A 19,160-nucleotide genomic window follows, 5' to 3' on the forward strand; every position below is an offset into this window, starting at 1 on the left:
ATTGGGTGATGGAATACAGAGTGGGGTCCCCTCCCCGGGCTCATCCCCGCTGTCACAATTTATGGCGGGTAGCGGGTGGCTGGATTTATGGAGATTGCGCCTTCCAGAGACAAGGGAATATACGTGCCATTCCTCCACAAAACGCTCCCTGTCTCGTATAGATTATATATTTGGATCCAGCAGCCTAGCGACATGGGTGGATGATATCGAACATGGCAGTAGGGGGATTTCAGACCACAGTCCGGTTGTTCTTAAACTTAGGTACGGACCGGTGAATAACAGGATAATATGGAAATTAAACCCTTTCTGGCTGAAACTGATAAAACCACCTGATAAGACGATTGATCAGCTGCATTGCTTCTCATCGTCCCATCCTGAACCCCAAAATATTATTTTATTTTGGGACACTCTTAAAGCTTATCTGAGGGGTTGTTTATCCTCCACAATCTCTTATATTAAACGAGTAACATCAGAGGAGGATGGCGAGATGGAGCGACGTTTGAAAGATTCGGAAGCCGCCTACATATCTGACCAAACTAATAACAATAGGGTGGAGTGGTTGACGGCTCAAAGGTTAGACACTCAATATGTTGACGCTAAAACTAAACGTAAATTATTTTTTGCCCGACAATCTTATTTTGAAATGGGTAATCAGGCAAGTAAATTTTTGGCTTATCTAGTGCGGCAGCATAATACAACTAACACAATCCTACAGATTCGCAGCTCTGATGGTACTCTGGCCTCTATAACTGAGGAAATATTGAAGTGCTTTTATGACTATTATAGTTCGCTGTACAATTATAAGTCTGATGTTGACGGCCCGGGGTGTTTAGACTACCTATCTGATATAGAGTTTCCCACATTAAATCCTTCCCAACGGGCCTTTATAGATGCTGAGTTTACTCTAGAGGAGGTAGAGGATGCCATAAAGGATATGGCCTCTGGGAAGACCCCTGGGCCGGATGGATTTCCTGTCGAACTGTATAGGAAGTATCGGGAGATACTAGCGCCTCTTCTGCTGAAAGTGTTTCGTGAGATTTGGGAGGGGGGATGCATGCCGGAATCCTTTTATGAGGCCAATATAATAGTTCTGAAAAAGGAGGGAAAGGACCCTATGGATTGTGGATCTTACCGACCTATATCATTAGTAAATGTAGATTATAAGATCTTTACGAAAATCTTGGCCAACAGGTTGAATTCAGTCATATTAGACCTCATACACTCTGACCAAACTGGATTTATGCCTGGTAAGAGCACCTCCATCAACATTAGACGAGTCCAGTCGGTGGTCCAATATAGCTCTCTGGTGTCGGATAATGAAGGGGCATTGGCATCGCTTGATGCGGCCAAGGCCTTTGACTCTCTTGAATGGCCTTTTCTTCATGCATGTTTGCAGAGATATGGATTCGGTGATAAATTTAAAAAATGGGTCAGTATATTATACATGAAGCCTAGGGCCCGAGTCATCGTGAATAGCTCCATATCTAAATCCTTTTCATTGCATAGGGGAACTCGCCAGGGGTGCCCCCTTTCTCCAGCCCTTTTTGCTCTGGCAATCGAAGCACTGGCAATTCGTATTAGATCAACCCCTAATATTGCTGGGATAGAAATAGCGAGTCGAATTGATATCATAGGCCTCTATGCAGATGATATGGTAATATTTATGGACAAAGCGGAGGAAACCCTGGCGAGAGTGATCACCACTGTAAATAAATTCGGTAAATATTCTGGCCTATATATAAATTGGGAGAAATCTGCTTTGATGCCTCTTTCCCACGCTCCAATGCCATGACTTGAAACTCTCTCACCACTGCCCATTGTAACCAGTTTCAAGTATTTGGGTGTCCATATTTCCCAAGACAGTAAGTTCGATCTGCAACTTAATACACATCCATTGCTGGAGATGGTTAAGGCCAAATTCATGATCTGGGGTAAACTTCCATTGTCTGTGGCTGGACGTATTTAATTAAAATATTACTCCTCAAGCTTAGTTACTTTCTCCAACATAGTGCTGTAGTGGTGCCCAGATCCTTTTTTGCTAATCTGAATTTCCAGATCACATCTTTCATATGGGGGAAGACCAGGCCCAAACTCAAACTATCCACTTTGCAGAAACCTAAGAAGGGAGGGGGGGCAGCGTTACCCAATTTTCTTTCTGTATTATTTGGCTGGACAGGCCTAAGCCATAAGCACATGGATGCCCGGTGGTCACCTTCGTAATTCAGAGGGTCATCTACTTCATACTGCACAGGTTGGTTGCCCATTGGTTTTTTTGGAAATGAAAATAAATGTCCCACGGTTGTTGCCCCTGCTTCGTCTGGCACGGTTGGTGTGGAAACAGATTAAAAGGGTGGTTGGATTTGAGGATATCATAGCTGAGATGCCTCTGTGGAATAATGGTTACCTTCCAGTGTTACCCGAACACCCATCTGCTGAGTTTTGGGCTCAATATAATGTCTACATGATAGGCGATCTGTATGATCGTGGAACTCTGGTATCTTTTGAACAACTGCAAGTTAATCGCAATGTTCCGAGATCCCAGTTTTTTCGGTATCTACAACTGAGGTCAGCTATTCAATCGCATATAAGATCTGTAGGTACAGACACTGTTATTTCGTCTCTACCCTTGATAGGCATCCTTAAGTCCCAGGGCCCCCAAGGTCTCATCTCCTCTCTATATACATATATGCTGTCGGTGGGGACAGGACCTGCTATAGACTCTGTTAAGAAAAAATGGGAGAGGCTCATCCCGAATGCGCAAGGAGAGGAGTGGGAAGAAATATTAGAGTCCTCAATTAAGGTGTCTCCATCTGTTAATAATAGGATGATATAATTATATATTATAAATCAATCATATTTAACTCCAACTCGACTCTGTAAGATGGACCGATTACCAATCATCGGAATGTTTGAGATGCCATTCAATAGATGCAGACTTTATCCATATGATCTGGTGCTGTCCTGTCGTTGCACAATATTGGAAGGAGGTGACATCATTATTAACATCCTTGGTACAAATTCCTGTTCCCCTTGAACCACTGATCTGTCTGGGGTCTGGGATGAGGAGACATGGGACCAATATGTTGGGATTTTTCTTCGGTAGACATTGTTTATGGCGCGAAAGGTACTGGCATTGCGGTGGATGGGAGGTTCATCCCCGTCTCTTGAGTCCTGGGTAAATTTAGTGAACTCGATCATCCCATATGAACGCACACTATATCAAAATAGAGGGTGCCCAGGTAAATTAGAAAAGATCTGGGAGAGGTGGAATTCCTCTCACCTTACTTTGCAGAGTGGAGATGTCACATAATAAAGGATCAATGGTGTGGAAGTAGGCTGCGGAATAGTTTAGTTTAGGTTTATGTTTTTTGTAGATGTGGCTTAAAAGTCAGGCAGATCTCATTATTCAAGTAATAACACAAGACCATTGTGATTTAAATGACATTATATTTTGTTTTATTCTGTATACAACTGGTATGCACATTTTGCTTTATATTTTCATATCGTATGAACATATATATATTTTATATTATGTTTAACATTATTTACCAGTATGTATATTGTATACCTGTTTATGACTTAATAAACGAATTAAAAAAAAAAAAAATGTTTAGGCCCCCAATTTTTTTTTACCACAAACTGCGTTCCATTTTTTCCTGAGTGTGTCAATACCCTACATGTAAGTGGGGAATATTTTTCATGCACAGTGCAAAGCTCAGATGTCAATGAGCGCCAGATTTTACTGCTATGGTTTGCAGGTGACGACCCACTGGGAGAGCCCATGAGGTGCCTGAACAGCAGAACTCCCCAGGAGTGACCCCATCATACAAACTACACCTCTCAATGAATTCATCTAGAGGTGCAGTGATCATATTGAGTGGGTAAAAATGGCACCAAAATTTGTCCCACAATCTTTACTGAACGTGGCAATATCCCCATATGTGGTTGTACAGTACTACTTGGCTCGGGAGGAATGGAGCGCTATTTGCCTGTTTGCGGACTCCATACACAGAGCCCTTAATTGCTATGAAAGCAGAATTCCCACCCCCCCTCAAGTGACCCCATTTTGGAAACAAATTCCCCAAGGGTTATAATTTACAGGTGTGACGATTTTGACTACATGGGTAGTTTCCAGAAACAAGCAGCAATGAATGTTACCAAGTGAAAATTGCAAACTGCCATTGTAGTGACCAGTATGTTGTAGTCACCAGTATGTTATGCCCCATAAGTTAGGCAGGCCCTCATTGCTTCAGAAAGGCCAAACATGGATGCAATATGTGGTTTGGGTACACTGTGGGGCTCAGAAGGGAGGGGGCATTTGGATTTGAGAGCCGAGAATTTGCTGAATTTCTTTTGGTGGGTGAGGAGCCATTTTGCTTTTACAGAGCCTTTGTGCTACCAGTAATGTGGAAGCACCTATATTTCTGTTAACAGATGACCGATCTGAGTGGGGACTTGTGGATTAAGTTGAAGCTTTTATTGGGAACATTTTACATAGCGTTGGGGGTCACATTTATCCGGTGCTCTACGCTGAGCACTTATTTTGGTGTTTCTATCTAAATCTCTGAGTGAAGTGATTGAGATGAAACCCCCGAGGGGTCCATTCACTATAGTGAGGCAGCAGAGTTACTCTGGACTCCGTCTGGCCTCTATTCAGCTGTGCCCTTTTCAGAAGTGCACAAAATTGTGGCCAACTCCACTTTTATGCAATCCTGAAAAGACCGACACTGCCGGAACACAGATCAGATGGCGTCCACAGTGTCTCCATCGGCCTTATTATAGGGAATCTTCAGCCAGAGGTTATATCTGAATCATGTATTTCAGAGATTTACACGGAAACCCCGGTGTAAGCGCCCAGCATAGAGCACAGGATAAATGTGCTCTGAACATTACTGTGGTCTTGGGCAGACTGAATAAAAAATCATCAGAAAGGCAAAGAACTGGATTTACTTTTACACCATTCCTTGTACGGAAGTGATTACACGACTTTACTCTCGGGGTCGGTACGATTACAGCGATATCAGATTTATATCGGGATTTTATGTTTGGCTGCTGTCACACACTAAAAATCGCTTTTTATTGCAAAAAATAGTTTTTGCATCACCACATTTTGAGAGCTATAATTTTTCCATATTTTGGCCCACAGAGTCATGTGAGGTCTTGTTTTTTTGCGGGATGAGTTGAGGTTTTCATTAGTACCATTTTTCGGCACATGACATTTTGATCGCTTTCTATTCTGATTTTTGGGAGGCATAATAAACAAAAACCAGCAATTCAGGAATTTCTTTTTTTTTTTTTTTTTTGGAGGGGGTGGTAATGCTGTTCAGTGTGTGGTAAAATTTGTAAGGCTCATTTATATCTTTTTATGTTTGCTATAACTTTTTTGTTTTTCTGCTGTTGGAGCTGTGTGGCAGCTTGTTCATTGCGGGACAAGGTGATGTTTTCAGCGGTACCATGTTTATTTATATCCATCTTTTTGATGGCGTTTTATTCTACTTTTTGTTCGGCGGTATGATGATAAAGCATTTTTTCGCCTATTTTTTTTTATGTCATCTAATGGGACAGTTTTATAGGTCAGATCATTACAGATGCGGTGATACCAAATATATGTACTCTCATTGTTTATATATTTTTTTCATTCCAATACTTATTTATGGGTACAATATCTTTTGATTTATTCTATTTTTATACTTTTAAAAATATACTTTTACAAGTATTTTAAAAAAAAATTTTACTTTTTTTTTTTTTTTTTTTTACTTTTTTACTTTGCCCCAATATGGGACAATCATTTTTACATGCTGATCGCTTGTAAGGCATGGTAATGCAGCAGCATTTGCATGCCATAGAAGCTGACAGCTCTCCACTGACAGGGAAAGTTGCTGATCATGCACTGGACATGATCAGCAATTTTCCTTGCCCTAGTGACCCAGATGTCGTCATGACAACATCGGGTCACCATGGCAACGATCGAGACCCTGCATCACGCCGTGGGGTCTCTGATTCAAAGGCAGAGGGGCTGTCAGCCCTCTGCCAGCTCCCGGAATGCTGCTATCTCTTTAAATCGCAGTATTTAGAGGGTTCAAGTGCAAGGAACGGTCTGTGACCCCTCCTTGCACTTAGTGCTGGGTGTCAGCTGTCAGAATCAGCTGACACTCGGCAGCTATCACCCACGCACAGCCCGTGTGTGCGGGCGATCGCCATGCAGTAATAATACGTCCCTGGTCAGATAGGCCCAGGGTACAGGGACATATTATTGCGACAAATGTCAAAATGGAGTTAAAATGATACCTTGGTTGATGAAATGTCTTGTGGTTGTTTAATCTTTATTTTCGGTTTTGAGTGATATGCTCTTGCTCCGGGGCGGTCTTGTGGGGGCGTCTTAATGTGGTGCTCTGCTTAAGTGTTCATAATGAAGACTGCTGACAGGTCACTCATCCCTCACTGACCTGCTCCATATTTTAAACACGGAATATTATATATATTGAAAAAAAATTAACCTATTAACCTTCAGGAGGCAGGTGGAGCTTGCGCTGCAGCATGATCGCATGTATAATGTACATTTAATTATTTTATTTGGTATAAGTAAAATCAGGGGGGGAAAAAAGTCTGTCTTAACCCCTTAACCCCCAAGGGTGGTTTGCATGTTAATGATGGGCCAATTTTTACAATTCTGACCACTGTCCATTTATGAGGTTATAGCTCTGGAATGCTTCATTGGATCTTGGTGATACTGACATTATTTTCTCGTGACATATTGTACTTCATGTTAGTGGTAAAATTTCTTTGATATAACGTGCGTTTATATGTGAAAAAAATGAAAATTTGGCGAAAATTTTTTTTGGGGGTCCCCCTATTTTTATAGCCAGTAAAGGCTATACAGACAGCTGCGGGCTGATATTCATAGCCTGGGAAGGGGCCATGGGTATTACCCCCTTCCCAGGCTACAAATATTGGTCCCCGGCCATCGACTTTCCCTCTCTGGCACAGAAAATTGCGTGGGAGCCAACGCCATTTTTTCTTCAGTGTGTTTTTTTTTTTTTTTTTTTTAATGAAACATTGTTCATTAATGAATATGGATATATCTATGAATATATAGATAGATATATGGATAGATATATCTATGTATCTATCTATCCCATATCTATTATCTATCCCATATCTATCTATCTGTCTGTGTGTAATAGTGTGTAATAGTGTGTAATAGTGTGTGGGTTGGACAAATGTAAAAGAGGAGGTTGGACAGAAATGTCATCACAAATCTTTTTTTTTTCTGTTAAATAACATATCTTTATTTAGCTTACAAAAACGCATACAAATCCGAATGTAAAAAAGCATGAAAAACCGCATCAAAAATGCATCAAATCCTCATAAAAAACGCACCTGCATTTTCTGCCAAGAGATGCGGATTCTGTGCAGAAAAGTCCGCACTGGAATCCGCAACGTGTGCGCATATACCCTTCACCAGATTCCATTGATTCTGAGACTGTTTTCTGGTGACATACTGTAATTCATGATAGTGGTAACATTTCCTCAATATGACTTGTGTTTATTTGTGAAAATATTGGAAGTTTGTCGATAATGTGGAAAATTTCACAATTTTCAAACTTTTAATTCTCATGCATTTATACCAGAAAGTCGTGACACACAAAATAGTTAATAACATTTCCCACATGTCTACTTTACAACAGCACAATTTTGAAACATAATTTTTTCTTTAGGATTTTAGAAGGGTTAAGTCGATCAGCAATTTCTAATTTTTCCAACAAAATTTACAAAACCATTTTTTTAGGAACCACAACACATTTGAAGTGACTTTGGGGGGCCTATATGACAGAAAAAAAACAAAAATGACACCATTCAAAAAACAGCACCCCTTAAAATCCTCAAAACCACATTCGAGAAGTTTATTAACCCTTAACCCCTTCACGATATACGCCATACTAGTACAGCGCATGTCGTGTCTCCCACTTTGACGTGGGCTTTGGCGCTGAGCTCACATCTTTTCTGGCAAGTCAGCTGTTTTGAACAGCTAACATGCCCGTAACAGCCGCGGGTGGAATTGTGATCCACCTGCTGCTGTTAACCCGTTAAATGCTGCTGTCAAACTCTGACAGCAGCATTTAACGAGCACTTCCGGCAAGCGTGCCGGAAATTACACCCATCGATGACCATGTCACCTGCTCACAGGTCACCAATGGGTTGACATGACAACAAGAGGTCACCAGCAGACGTCTATGGTTGTCACTGCCTGATTGCTATTAGCACCGCCCGGTGGTCGGCGCTCATAGCAAGGCTGCAATTCTACATCCAGGCAATCTGACAATCGCCTGTATGTAGTAGAGCCGATCGGGTTATGGCAGCTTCAGTGTCCCATGGAGACTATTGAAGCATGCCAAAAGTTAAAAAAAAAAAAAAAAAAAAGTTTTTACAAAATATTTAAAAAAATATATAAAAGTTCAAATCACCCCCCTTTCAAAATAAAAAATTAAAAAAATCAAACATACACATCTTTGATATCGCCGAGTTCAGAATCGCCCGATTTATCAATATAAAAAAAATTAAGCCAATTTGCTGAAGAGAAATGAGAAAAAAAGTCATAACGCCAGAATTGCTTTTTCTGGTCGGCGCAACATTGCATTAAAATTCAATAACTGGCGATTAAAAGATTGTATCTGCACCAAAATGGTATCATTACAAACGTCAGCTTGGCAAGCAAAAAATAAGCCCTCACCCAACCCGAGATCACAAAAAATGGAGATGCTATGGGTCTTGGAAAATGACGCTTTTTTTTTTTTTTAGCAAACTTTGTATTTTTCTTTTCACCACTTAAATAAGAAATAACCTAGACATACTTGGTGCATATGATCTCATAATGACCTGGAGAATCATAATGACAGGTCAGTTTTAGCATTTGGTGAACATGGTAAAAAAAAAATCGAAAAAACAGTTGTGGAATTGCACTTTTTTTGCAATTTCACCGCACTTGGAATTTTTTTCCCGTTTTTGAGTACACAATATGGTAGAACCAATGGTGTCATTCAAAAGTACAATTTGTCCCACAAAAAACAAGCCCTCACATGGCCATATTGATGGAAAAATAAAAAAATTATGGCTCTGGGAAGAAGGGGAGCAAAAAACAGAAATGCAAAAACCAAAAAGAGCTCCGTCATGAAGGATTTAAGGTGCTTCACAGGAATTAATGCAGAAGGAAAAAAAATAACATTTTACTTTTTTCTCAAAAATTTTCCTTTAGCCCCAAATCTTTTATTTTCACAAGGGTAGTAGGTAGGGTAATTTCTCCTGAGTACGCCATCACCCCATATGTGGGGCAAAATTACAGTTTGTATGCATGGCAGGTCTCGTAAGGGAAGGAGCACCATTTGACTATTTGAATGCAAAAATGGCTTGTTGCTTTTGGAGTGCCTCTGATGTGCCTAAACAGTGGAAACCTCTTACAAGTGACTCCATTTTGGAAACTAAACCCCTCAAGGAATGAATCTAGATGTGTGTAACGGGCTGTAGTGTAGTGTGTAGTGGTGGAACCACTGTGCCAAAGCCCAAATAAGACCTGGAGGGGTGTGACTAGGAGCCTCACCCAGTCTGACCATGGACAGCAGCTAACACCGCAGTCCGTGGAGAGACCAGGGAGGTGATCCAAGTGCTACTCCAGGACTGACCTTGGGTAGATGGCAGCTGACCCCTAGGAGTGGATAGTTGGAATGGCCAGGGGGAAATATCCAACAGATGCAGACAAACGGAGGAGATGACAGGAACCACAGGTGCAGACAGGACAGTCTAACGGACAGATGAGCACTGATGGGTGCAGCCGGCTCGGCTGTCGTTGAGGTGAGCACTTGCGGGTGCAGCTGGCTCTGCTGCCGTTGAAGTGAGCACTGGCGGGTGCAACTGGCTCTCCTGCCGTTGAAGTGAGCACTGGCGGGTGCAACTGGCTCTCCTGCCGTTGAAGTGAGCACTGGCGGGTGCAGCTGGCTCTGCTGCCATTAAGGTGAGACCTGGTGGGTGCAGTAGACTTGGTTACAAGTACAGGGACCTAGAAACGAAGTTGCAACAATGCACAGGCACCTACATGTTGGAGGAGGCAGTTTAAATAGTAGATGACCTCCAGCTATTGGCTGGGGACACTTTAGAGGAACGCGTGCAGCCCCTTTAAGATAGAAGTGTGTGCGCGCTTTAAGCACAGTGCCTGAAGATCTGCTAGGAGTGTATGCACCCCGGGCAGCAGCAGACCCGGAAGGAGCAGGATGGGAACATTGGTGGTGAGCACGCTGATGTCTCTGCAGAGAAAGAGGGACTGCAGGCAGAGATGCGGGCGCTACAGTGTGTTGCGCACCTTGAACCCCCAAGTGCTTCACAGAAGTTTATAATTTTTAAAGGAGAAATTTATGGATTAACGTGCGCTGCTTGACAGATCACTCATTCCGGGTTGCATTAATTGTACTTTAATTTCCCAACGTGTTTCGAAGTTTACACTTCTTCCTCAGGGGATGACATGTACAGACAGACAAAGCTGTCAGCGATTTTATACACACGAAATTCAAAATTTGGCGCCAAAGGTCACATGTCGAAGGGAAAACAAAGTTAAAAATCATAAGCATGCGAATATTTAAGAATGTATTACTTAATCTACATATAAAAACAATTAATTCTTTTAATTCTTTTCAGACAATTTAAAAGCAGAAAAAATCAAAAATTCAAGGAAGACAAGATGGGAAGGAAAAGGTGAATCTGTATCAAACCGAACGAAAAGAGGCGAAGGTGAGCGAAAAACCAGAGCTCAAACCACCACACCAGAACGGGATATCTGGTAAAAAGAAGGTAAAAACAAACAGAAGAAGGATACACTTCTTGATACAGAAATTTCTTTTTCTTAGAAATAAAAAAAAAATTTTTTAATAAATATGTAAATAGTTGTGTCAAATCATTGGTACTTGGGAATAAACAATTAAAAACAAATCATTGGTACTCGAGGTCAAACAAATGAGAGGGAAAAAAAGAAAGGGAAAAAATATATGTATATATATGCATATGTAAACACTTAGGAAATTTCTCCTTTAAAAATTGTTAATTTGTGGCCACGGCGTGGACCCTTGGATGTGCAGCACGCTGACCTATTGATCTTATACGCTTGGATCTCTCCTGCATATGGTGAGTATAACAAATTGAATTTATACCGAATTTTATTCGAGTAAGACCCTATTGCGCTCTCTCTCCTTTAGTTTCTTGATCACAGAAGTTTATAACATAGAGCCGGGAAAATGAAAAAATAAAAAATTTTCCCATAAAAATGTTATCTTTGTCCAAAATTTTTATTTTCACAATGGTAAAAGGAGAAAATTGACTCCAAAATTTGTTGTGCAATTTCTCCTGTTTACACCGATACCCCCATATGTGATTGAACGCTACTTTTGAGGCACAGTGCAACTCTCAGAAGGGAAGAATCGCCATATTGGAGTTCAGATTTTGCTGGAGCTGTTTGATGGTGCCATCTCACCTACACTTCTCAATGAATTCATCTAGGGGTGCAGGGAACATGTTAACACCACCTATGCTTAACAAAACTTTATACCATTGGGTGGTGAAGAAAGAATAATTAATTTTTACCGCTAAAATGTTGTTTTAGCTCCAAATTTTACATTTTTATAAAGGCTAATTAGGAAAAAATGCACCACAGTTTGTTGTGTAATTTCTCCTGAGTATGCCAGTGCATCACTACATGTAATTGAGAACTGCTTTTAAGGTACAATGCAAAACTCAGAAGGGAAGTAGTACCATATTATAGTGCAGATTTTACTGTTATTGTTTGCGAGTGTCATGACGGACTGGGAGAGCCCCTGAGGTGCCAGAACAGGGGAAGCCCCATAAGTGGCCCAATTTTACAAACTACACCTTTCAATAAATTCATCTAGGGGTGCAATGATCATATTGACACCACAGGTGTGTTACAGAATTTTATACCATTGTAAAGTGAAGAAATAATTACATATTTACCACAGAGATTTTGTTTTAGCCCCATATTTTACATTTCTACACAGGGCAAAAGGCACTAAAATTTATCACACAATTTCTGCTGAATGTGGAAATCCCCCATATGTGTCTGTACAGTATTGCTTAGTCATACGGCGACACTCGGGAAAGATGGAGTGCTATTTGCCTCCTGGAGAGCAGATTTTCCTAGAATAGTTTGCGGACTCCACATTCAAAGCTCCTGCTAGAAGAAGAGAATCTCCCTTCAAGTGACCCCATTTTGGAAATTATATCCCTGCCAAACATGTGGACCCTAAATGTGGTCTAGGCACAAAGTGGGGTTCAGAAAGGAGGTGGGCATTTGGGTTTGGGGTTTGCGGAGTTTGTTTTGTGGGTAAGGGGCCATAGCGCTTTTCCAGAGCCTTTGTACTACCAGTAACGTGGAAGCCCACTAAATTTCCATTAACAGATGACAGTCCTGTGTAGGGACTTGCAAAGTTTGGGATCACATTTATCCTGTGCCCTATGCTGAGCACTTACTTTGAGCTTTCCATCTAAATCTCCGAATGACGTGGTTCAGATGAAACCTCCGTGGGATCCATTCACTTTAATGAGGCAGCAGTTATTCTGGGATCTGTCAGGCTTATGTTCAGTGTTGTCCTTCTTTTCAAAAGTGCACAAAACTGTGGTTGACAGAGCTTTTATGCACGCCTAAACAGACAGACACTGCTGGATCATAGGCCAGACAATGTTCACAGTTCCTCCATCTGCCTCTTTATAGGGAATCTTCCATCATGGGTTCCTTCTGAATCACATATTTTATAGATTTACATGGAGACCCTGGTGTAAGCGCTGAGTGTAGCGCGCAGGATAAATGTGAGCCGAGCCTTACTGCGATCTTTGGCAGGCAGAATGAATAAATCAACAGTAAGGCAATAATTGGCTTTCTTTTCTAAGCCATTCGTTGTACGGTATAAGTGATAACACAACTTTGTTCTTCGGGTTGGTGCGATTACAGCGATATCATATTTATATTTTTTTTTTATGTTGGGCTGCTGTCGCACACTAAAAGAATTTTTTGTTTTGCAAAAGTTCACTGCTGGGATTAACTAGTGTGACACTTTTATAGATAGGGTCGTTCTGGACACAGTGAAACCAAATGTGTTTTTTGTTTTGTTTTTTCCATAAAAATGTGTAATTTTTTTAAATTATTTTGTAATTTGTTTGTTATATATTTTTGCAATTTTTTTTACTTTTTTATTTAGCCCCTTTGTAGAAATCACAGGAACGCGGGATGCAGTTACGCGGGAGGCAGAGCAAGGGTTAACGTTTATTTACAGGGGAATACGCCACGCAGGGAGGTGAAGGGTTTAACAGTATGAATGGCAAAATTAAGTACAACGGTACGAATAACAACACTTCGGTAGCAAGTGTATCAGGAAGTCCTAGCACTTTATTAGGGGTCTGATTACTCCCTTCCCTATGGTGAGATCTGGACCCTTACATGCTGCAGTCTCCTGCGTTTCATCTGCAGTAGAGGAGATTGCAGAGGAGAGTACCTTGCGGTAACTCTCTCCAGAGGCTAAGTCCTCTGTTCCCTCTACTGAGCATGCTCATGGGACGAGCTCCCATTGGATTTCGGGAGTCACATGCTCAGGTCCTGTGTCTAGTCCTATTAGCTCCTCTTGGAGATTTCCGGAAGGTCCCGTTTGGTATAAAAAGCGCGCATGGCTGTTTCGCCATGCGCTAGTATTTCATACTTGCTGTATGTAAGATGATGGATGCTTGGACTGGTGACTGACATTAAGAAACCCCTTCCCTCTGATAATACGATTGTGTGAGTGTTTGGGTACAGCCAGTAGCAGCGCTAGCGCCAGCGTGCATATTCTCCATCTTGCTCAGCAGCTTAGCGTCTGCATTGCGCCAGCATTATTGCAGCGCCTTGCCAGCGGCTCAGTGGTTGCCGCACTGCAGTTGCAGCTTTACTTTGCGTCCGTGGTTGTGACGCTTCGCACCTTGGTTGACGGTAGGTCTAGGTGGAGTAGTCCTGCTGTTTAAGGCAACTCCTGTGACCGCGAATACAGCGACTGTATCGCTGTGACTCTGAACAGACTCAGCGGCTAATTTAAGTTTATTAGCCTGCAGCTCTGTGAGTATAACAGTGCTTGCTTTTGTGCACTGGGTGTCGTCTAACCCTTGTGCACATTACTTCCTTAGTGCTCTGCCTCTCTAGCAGCGTTTTTTCCATTCACCGCATGGTGGACCCCGGGTGGCGAAGGCACTTTATTTTTTATTTAGTGTCTTCCTCCACTCCTAACATAATACTAGTGCCAGAGTCTGGCTTGAGATGGCAGATCAGCAGCAACTGGTGCAGTGTGTGCGAGACAGCTCGAGGCTCGCCTTGGCCACCCTTGAGAGGTCTCTCGCAGCTACGCAGGCCACAGATGCTTCTGTTCAGGCACTCACAGATGCCGTAGGGCATATGTCCATGTCCTCCCTTGTGCCGACAGTTACCCGCCTCCTGTTGCCCGAAAAATTCTCTGGGGATGACGCCTCCTGCAGGGGTTTTATCAGCCAGTGCTCTATACACCTGGAGCTGCTGGCTGCGCAATTCCCTACAGAGCGGGCTAAGGTGGCCTTCATTATCTCCCTACTGTCGGGCAAGGCTCTGGAATGGGCTGCGCCTCTATGGGAACGTGGTGACCTCGAGATTCGGACTGCGGCCAACTTGCTAACAGCCATCAAGCAAGTATTTCTCGGTCCTCGGGTCACACACGATACATCTCTGCAGCTGCTCACCCTTACTCAGGGGTCGCTCTCGGTTAGTCAGTATGCCGTCCGTTTTCGGACACTGGCGTCCGAGTTGGAATGGTCCGACAGAGCGCTTATCCCCGTTTTTTGGCGAGGTCTAGCAGAGCATGTGAAGGATGCTCTCTCCACTAGAGAGATCCCCACCAGTTTGGAGGAGCTAATCTCCGTCTCCTCACGTATCGACCTCCGTTTTTCGGAGCGTGGTTTGGAGCGGGCTCACTCCAAGCGAAGAGCTGTCTCAGCTCCTAAATTTTTTGTACCTCCTGAGCTGTTTGAGACAGAGATTATACCTCCTGAGCCCATGGAGGTGTCTCGTACCGATCTCAACACAGACTTTGATCAGGAATCTATTTGCGGTTGTCACCATGTATGTGCGGTTTCTCCGGAAGCCAGCTCCCCGCAATGGTCAGAGTCTGAACCGGTCACTGAGACTTTTGTCCCTCCTCATCTTAGGGCTCAAGTTCTTGCATAGGCGCATGCCTCCCATGCGCCTCAACATCAAGGTTATATGCAAAGCTCTTGGCCGGAGCGTATTGGTGGCCTCATAGAGCACGGGATATTAAAAAATTTATCCTGGCTTGCACTTCATGTGCCCAGGTTAACCTTCCTAAGCGGAGAGTGGTGACAGTCGCTGATTCACAGCGGCGTTCAGTTGCATCGCCAGCTCCTGCCATCTCCCAGGTGTCTCTTTTGAAACCTGGTGACCTTGCTTCCACTGATGCCTTCCAGGTGTCCCGGTTTACTGTAACACCTACCAGGACATCAAGCTCACCTTTGGGTGAGTTTGAGCCCAGGTTGATGGTTCGGAAGGCTCAGGGAGGAGGGGGCCCTAGGAGGGGGGGTAATGTTAGGAGTCTGATTTCTCTCTTCACTATGGTGAGATCTAGACCCTTACATGCTGCAGTCTCCTGCGTTTCATCTGCAGTAGAGGAGATTGCAGAGGAGAGTGCCTTGTGGCAACTCTCTCCAGAGGCTAAGTCCTCTGTTCCCTCCACTGAGCATGCTCATGGGACGAGCTCCCATTGGAGTTCGGGAGTCACATGCTCAGGTCCTGTGTCTAATCCTATTGGCTCCTCCTGGAGTCTTGGAGATTTCCAGAAGGTCCCGTTTGGTGTAAAAAGCGCGCATGGCTGTTTCGCCATGCGCTAGTATTTCATACTTGCTGCTGTATTAAGATGATGGATGCTTGGACTGGTGACTGACTTATTAAGAAACCCCTTCCCTCTGATAATACGATTGTGTGAGTGTTTGGGTACAGCCAGTAGTAGCGCCAGCGCGCATATTCTCCATCTTGCTCAGCAGCTTAGCGTCTGCATTGCGCCAGCGTTATTGCAGCGACTTGCCAGCGGCTCAGTGGTTGCCGCGCTGCAGTTGCTGCTTTACTCTGCATCCGCGGTTGCGACGCTTCGCACCTTGGTTGACGGTAGGTCTAGATGGAGTAGTCCTGCTGTTTAAGGCTACTCCTGTGACCGCGAATACCGCGACTGTATCGCTGTGAGTCTGTGACTCTGAACAGACTCAGCGGCTAATTTAAGTTTATTAGCCTGCAGCTCTGTGAGTATAACAGAGCTTGCTTTTGTGCACTGGGTGTCGTCTAACCCTTGTGCACATTACCGCCTTAGTGCTCTGCCTCTCTAGCAGCGGTTTTTCCAGTCACCGCACGGTGGACCCCGGGTGGCGAAGGCACTTTATTTTTTATTTAGTGTCTTCCGCCACTCCTAACACACTGCAGCTCCTGCTGCATACTCAATAGCGCCGGCAACGGTGGGCACAGCGCCTTTTTCAGGATGGAATTGTAGTCATTGGTCCATCTTCCGGCAGCAGTGGTCGGTCTCCGGTACCTTCCACTGCCCCTATTCCATATACTGTAGCGGCTAAACAACGGTAAGGGCCGCAGTCCTGTATGAGCCCAACGTGGCTCCTTAACTGGTGAAGTCCGGTCACAAGGGTCAGGGCGACTAACAGTTGGCAACATCAGGGTGCAAGTGTCAGTCTTGTATGCGGTCCCTCTTGGGCAGCACCTGGTTCTCTGGTAGTCACTGGACACACTGCGTGTCCCGTTCTCCCTGGTCCCCACTGTTGACGACGGGCGACGGAAGATGTTGGTCTTCGTGCCGCTGGTACTCCTGGGATGGAGCACTCTTCATCAACACCCTACAACTGCTACAACACCCGGCTTGGCTCTGTTGGCACGGCTCTGCTCCGCTGGCATGGTTCTGCTCTGCACAGCTCCTCTCTGCTGGCACAGCTCTGCTCCACTGGCATGGCTCTGCTCTGCACGGCTTCCTCTGCAGGCGACCGAGGCTCCTTCTATATGGCCATGTCGCCACACTGGTACCTTCTGGTGGGGGAAGCAGAGCATGCCACTCACCGCTGTGCGCTGCCCTCTTCACTACTATCCGCCGGCGTTAGACTGCCCTGCTTCGCGCACTTTTTCTTCTTATGCCTCCGACGCTGCACACGCTTTTCCAGCTCTATCCGCCTTCCTGGGACAGCAGGAAACTCCGTCTCACTAGGGCTTTCCCCTAGGCTGCAGGGGAAAGTCCGTCTCTCTCAAGCTTCCCCCCCGGAAACAGAGGATGCAGCCTTTTTAGTTCCGGACCTGGCACGCAGGTACCCACAATCCTGTCAACCTCCTTACACCTTTATGGGACTTTCACTTTTTTTACATTGATTGCAGGTATGGGGGGCCAGTATAATGCCCTGCACCCCTTGCATGTGTCCCTGATGTGGTATATTTCATATATTGTGTATTGCATTGTACCCATGTTTATGTGTTGTAAAGATATAGGGATAGTGTAGGACTTAGACCAGTAGGAGGAGCACAATAGAATAGGATAGGGATTAGTTAGACCAATAGGATTTGTCTGGTTAGGAGGGACTAGGAAAGACAAGTTGGGAGAGCTTCCCGAAGTGTGTTAGTGTGAGCCGAGAGCAAGGACAGGATAGTCGTGTGCAGGGGAACATTCAAGCAGAGGAGCCCAGCAGTCCAGGGTCTAAGAGCTGACAGTCACATGGTGGTGGAGGAATATCAGGGCAGCATAAGAATGGTAGCAGCTAACTTCGTGGGAACAACCCTAAACGTCCAAGGCCTACGGCCTGGTAAAGAATGGAAGAGCCATTCTTCGAATTCACCTTTGGAGAGAGAAGCGTGCGGGGAACTCCTGAAGCGGGATAGTCTGACTGGTCAGGAAGCTGCTGTACCAACGGATCCGATGCAGAAATGATATTCCTGGAGAAGTGAGGGACAGTACAGGGAATAGAATGGTTATATTCTGCAAAGAAACTTGTGCTGTTTCTGTAACTAAACTGGACGAGCTGAGTAAAATTATTTTGTTGAAGATGAACCTGGACTCAGACTATCATTGTGTGGTGCTAAAAGAAAGGAGCCGCAGCAATGTGGAAATGACCCTGACTCACAAGTGAGTGGACTACAATGCGTTAATGTGGCAGAGAGCCAGGGTGTGCCAGTACTACCAACGTTGGCCACGACAACCCCCCTGCTGGCCTCCGTTGCAGTATAATGCATACAGAAGCTTCTTAGAGCATTCTTTGGATGCAGCGTATTTTCTTGGCAATCATCAGGTATTGTTTACCAGACATATTCTAATGAGAAGGACAGGTACAGAATACACAACAAAAGCTTGTGTCCTGCTAGATATTAGTAAATATGACATCACCAGCCCCACTCACCTTCCACTGTGGAGGGAACAGAAACTGAATGCCCCTTTCAGATGACCAATCTCTGCTAACACACCCTCTGTTTCTACTCTCCTATCTCATTTAATATTGACCTCTCATCAGTTCTCCTGATAGTGCAGGTATGTCTACTGGGGGTTGTACACTGTTGCGATAAGTGCTCCCATGTTTTTAATCTCCCTCATAAACAGTCACCTTTAAGCCCCCGTCGCACACAGCGATCTCGCTAGCAAGATCGCGGCTGAGTCACAAGTTTTGTGACGCAACAGCGATCTCACTAGCGAGATCACTGTGTGTGACACTTACCAGCGACCGGCCCCCCTGCCGGGTATCACTGATCGTCCTGGAATGGCCAGGACATTTTTTGGATCATTGGTCTCCCGCTGGCCAGCACACATTGCTGTGTGTGGCAGGCAGGAGACCAGCGAGCTAGAGCTGGTAACCAAGGTAAACATCGGGTTTCTAAGCGCACGCAGCGCTTAGAAACCCGATGTTTACCTTGGTTACCAGCTCCCTGCACCAGCGCGCTGGTATCATAACGTACGCTGCGGGTAACTAAGCGACGTGCGTCGCTTGTTACCCGCGTGTCGCTGTCCTCATCGATGCTGAAATCTGCCTGTTTGGCAGCTCACCAGCGATCATGTAGCGACACACCAGCGATCCTG

At 44.3% G+C, this 19,160-nt stretch overlaps 1 protein-coding gene across 1 annotated transcript in view; it reads left to right on the plus strand.

The window, feature by feature from the left end:
* The window catches only part of MCM9 (minichromosome maintenance 9 homologous recombination repair factor), a 135,977-nt gene extending 125,141 nt beyond the window's left edge, over positions 1-10,836 (plus strand). Inside the window, exon 12 of the mRNA XM_073575929.1 lies at positions 10,684-10,836. Coding sequence (XP_073432030.1) covers positions 10,684-10,692 — 9 coding nt within the window. The 3' untranslated portion in view covers positions 10,693-10,836. The remainder of the gene's footprint in view (positions 1-10,683) is intronic.
* The last annotated feature ends 8,324 nt before the right edge of the window (positions 10,837-19,160 follow it).

Source organism: Dendrobates tinctorius, unplaced genomic scaffold (genome assembly GCF_039654945.1).
Source record: "Dendrobates tinctorius isolate UK_male_01 unplaced genomic scaffold, ASM3965494v1 ptg000046l, whole genome shotgun sequence".
NCBI classification, from domain to species: domain Eukaryota; kingdom Metazoa; phylum Chordata; class Amphibia; order Anura; family Dendrobatidae; genus Dendrobates; species Dendrobates tinctorius.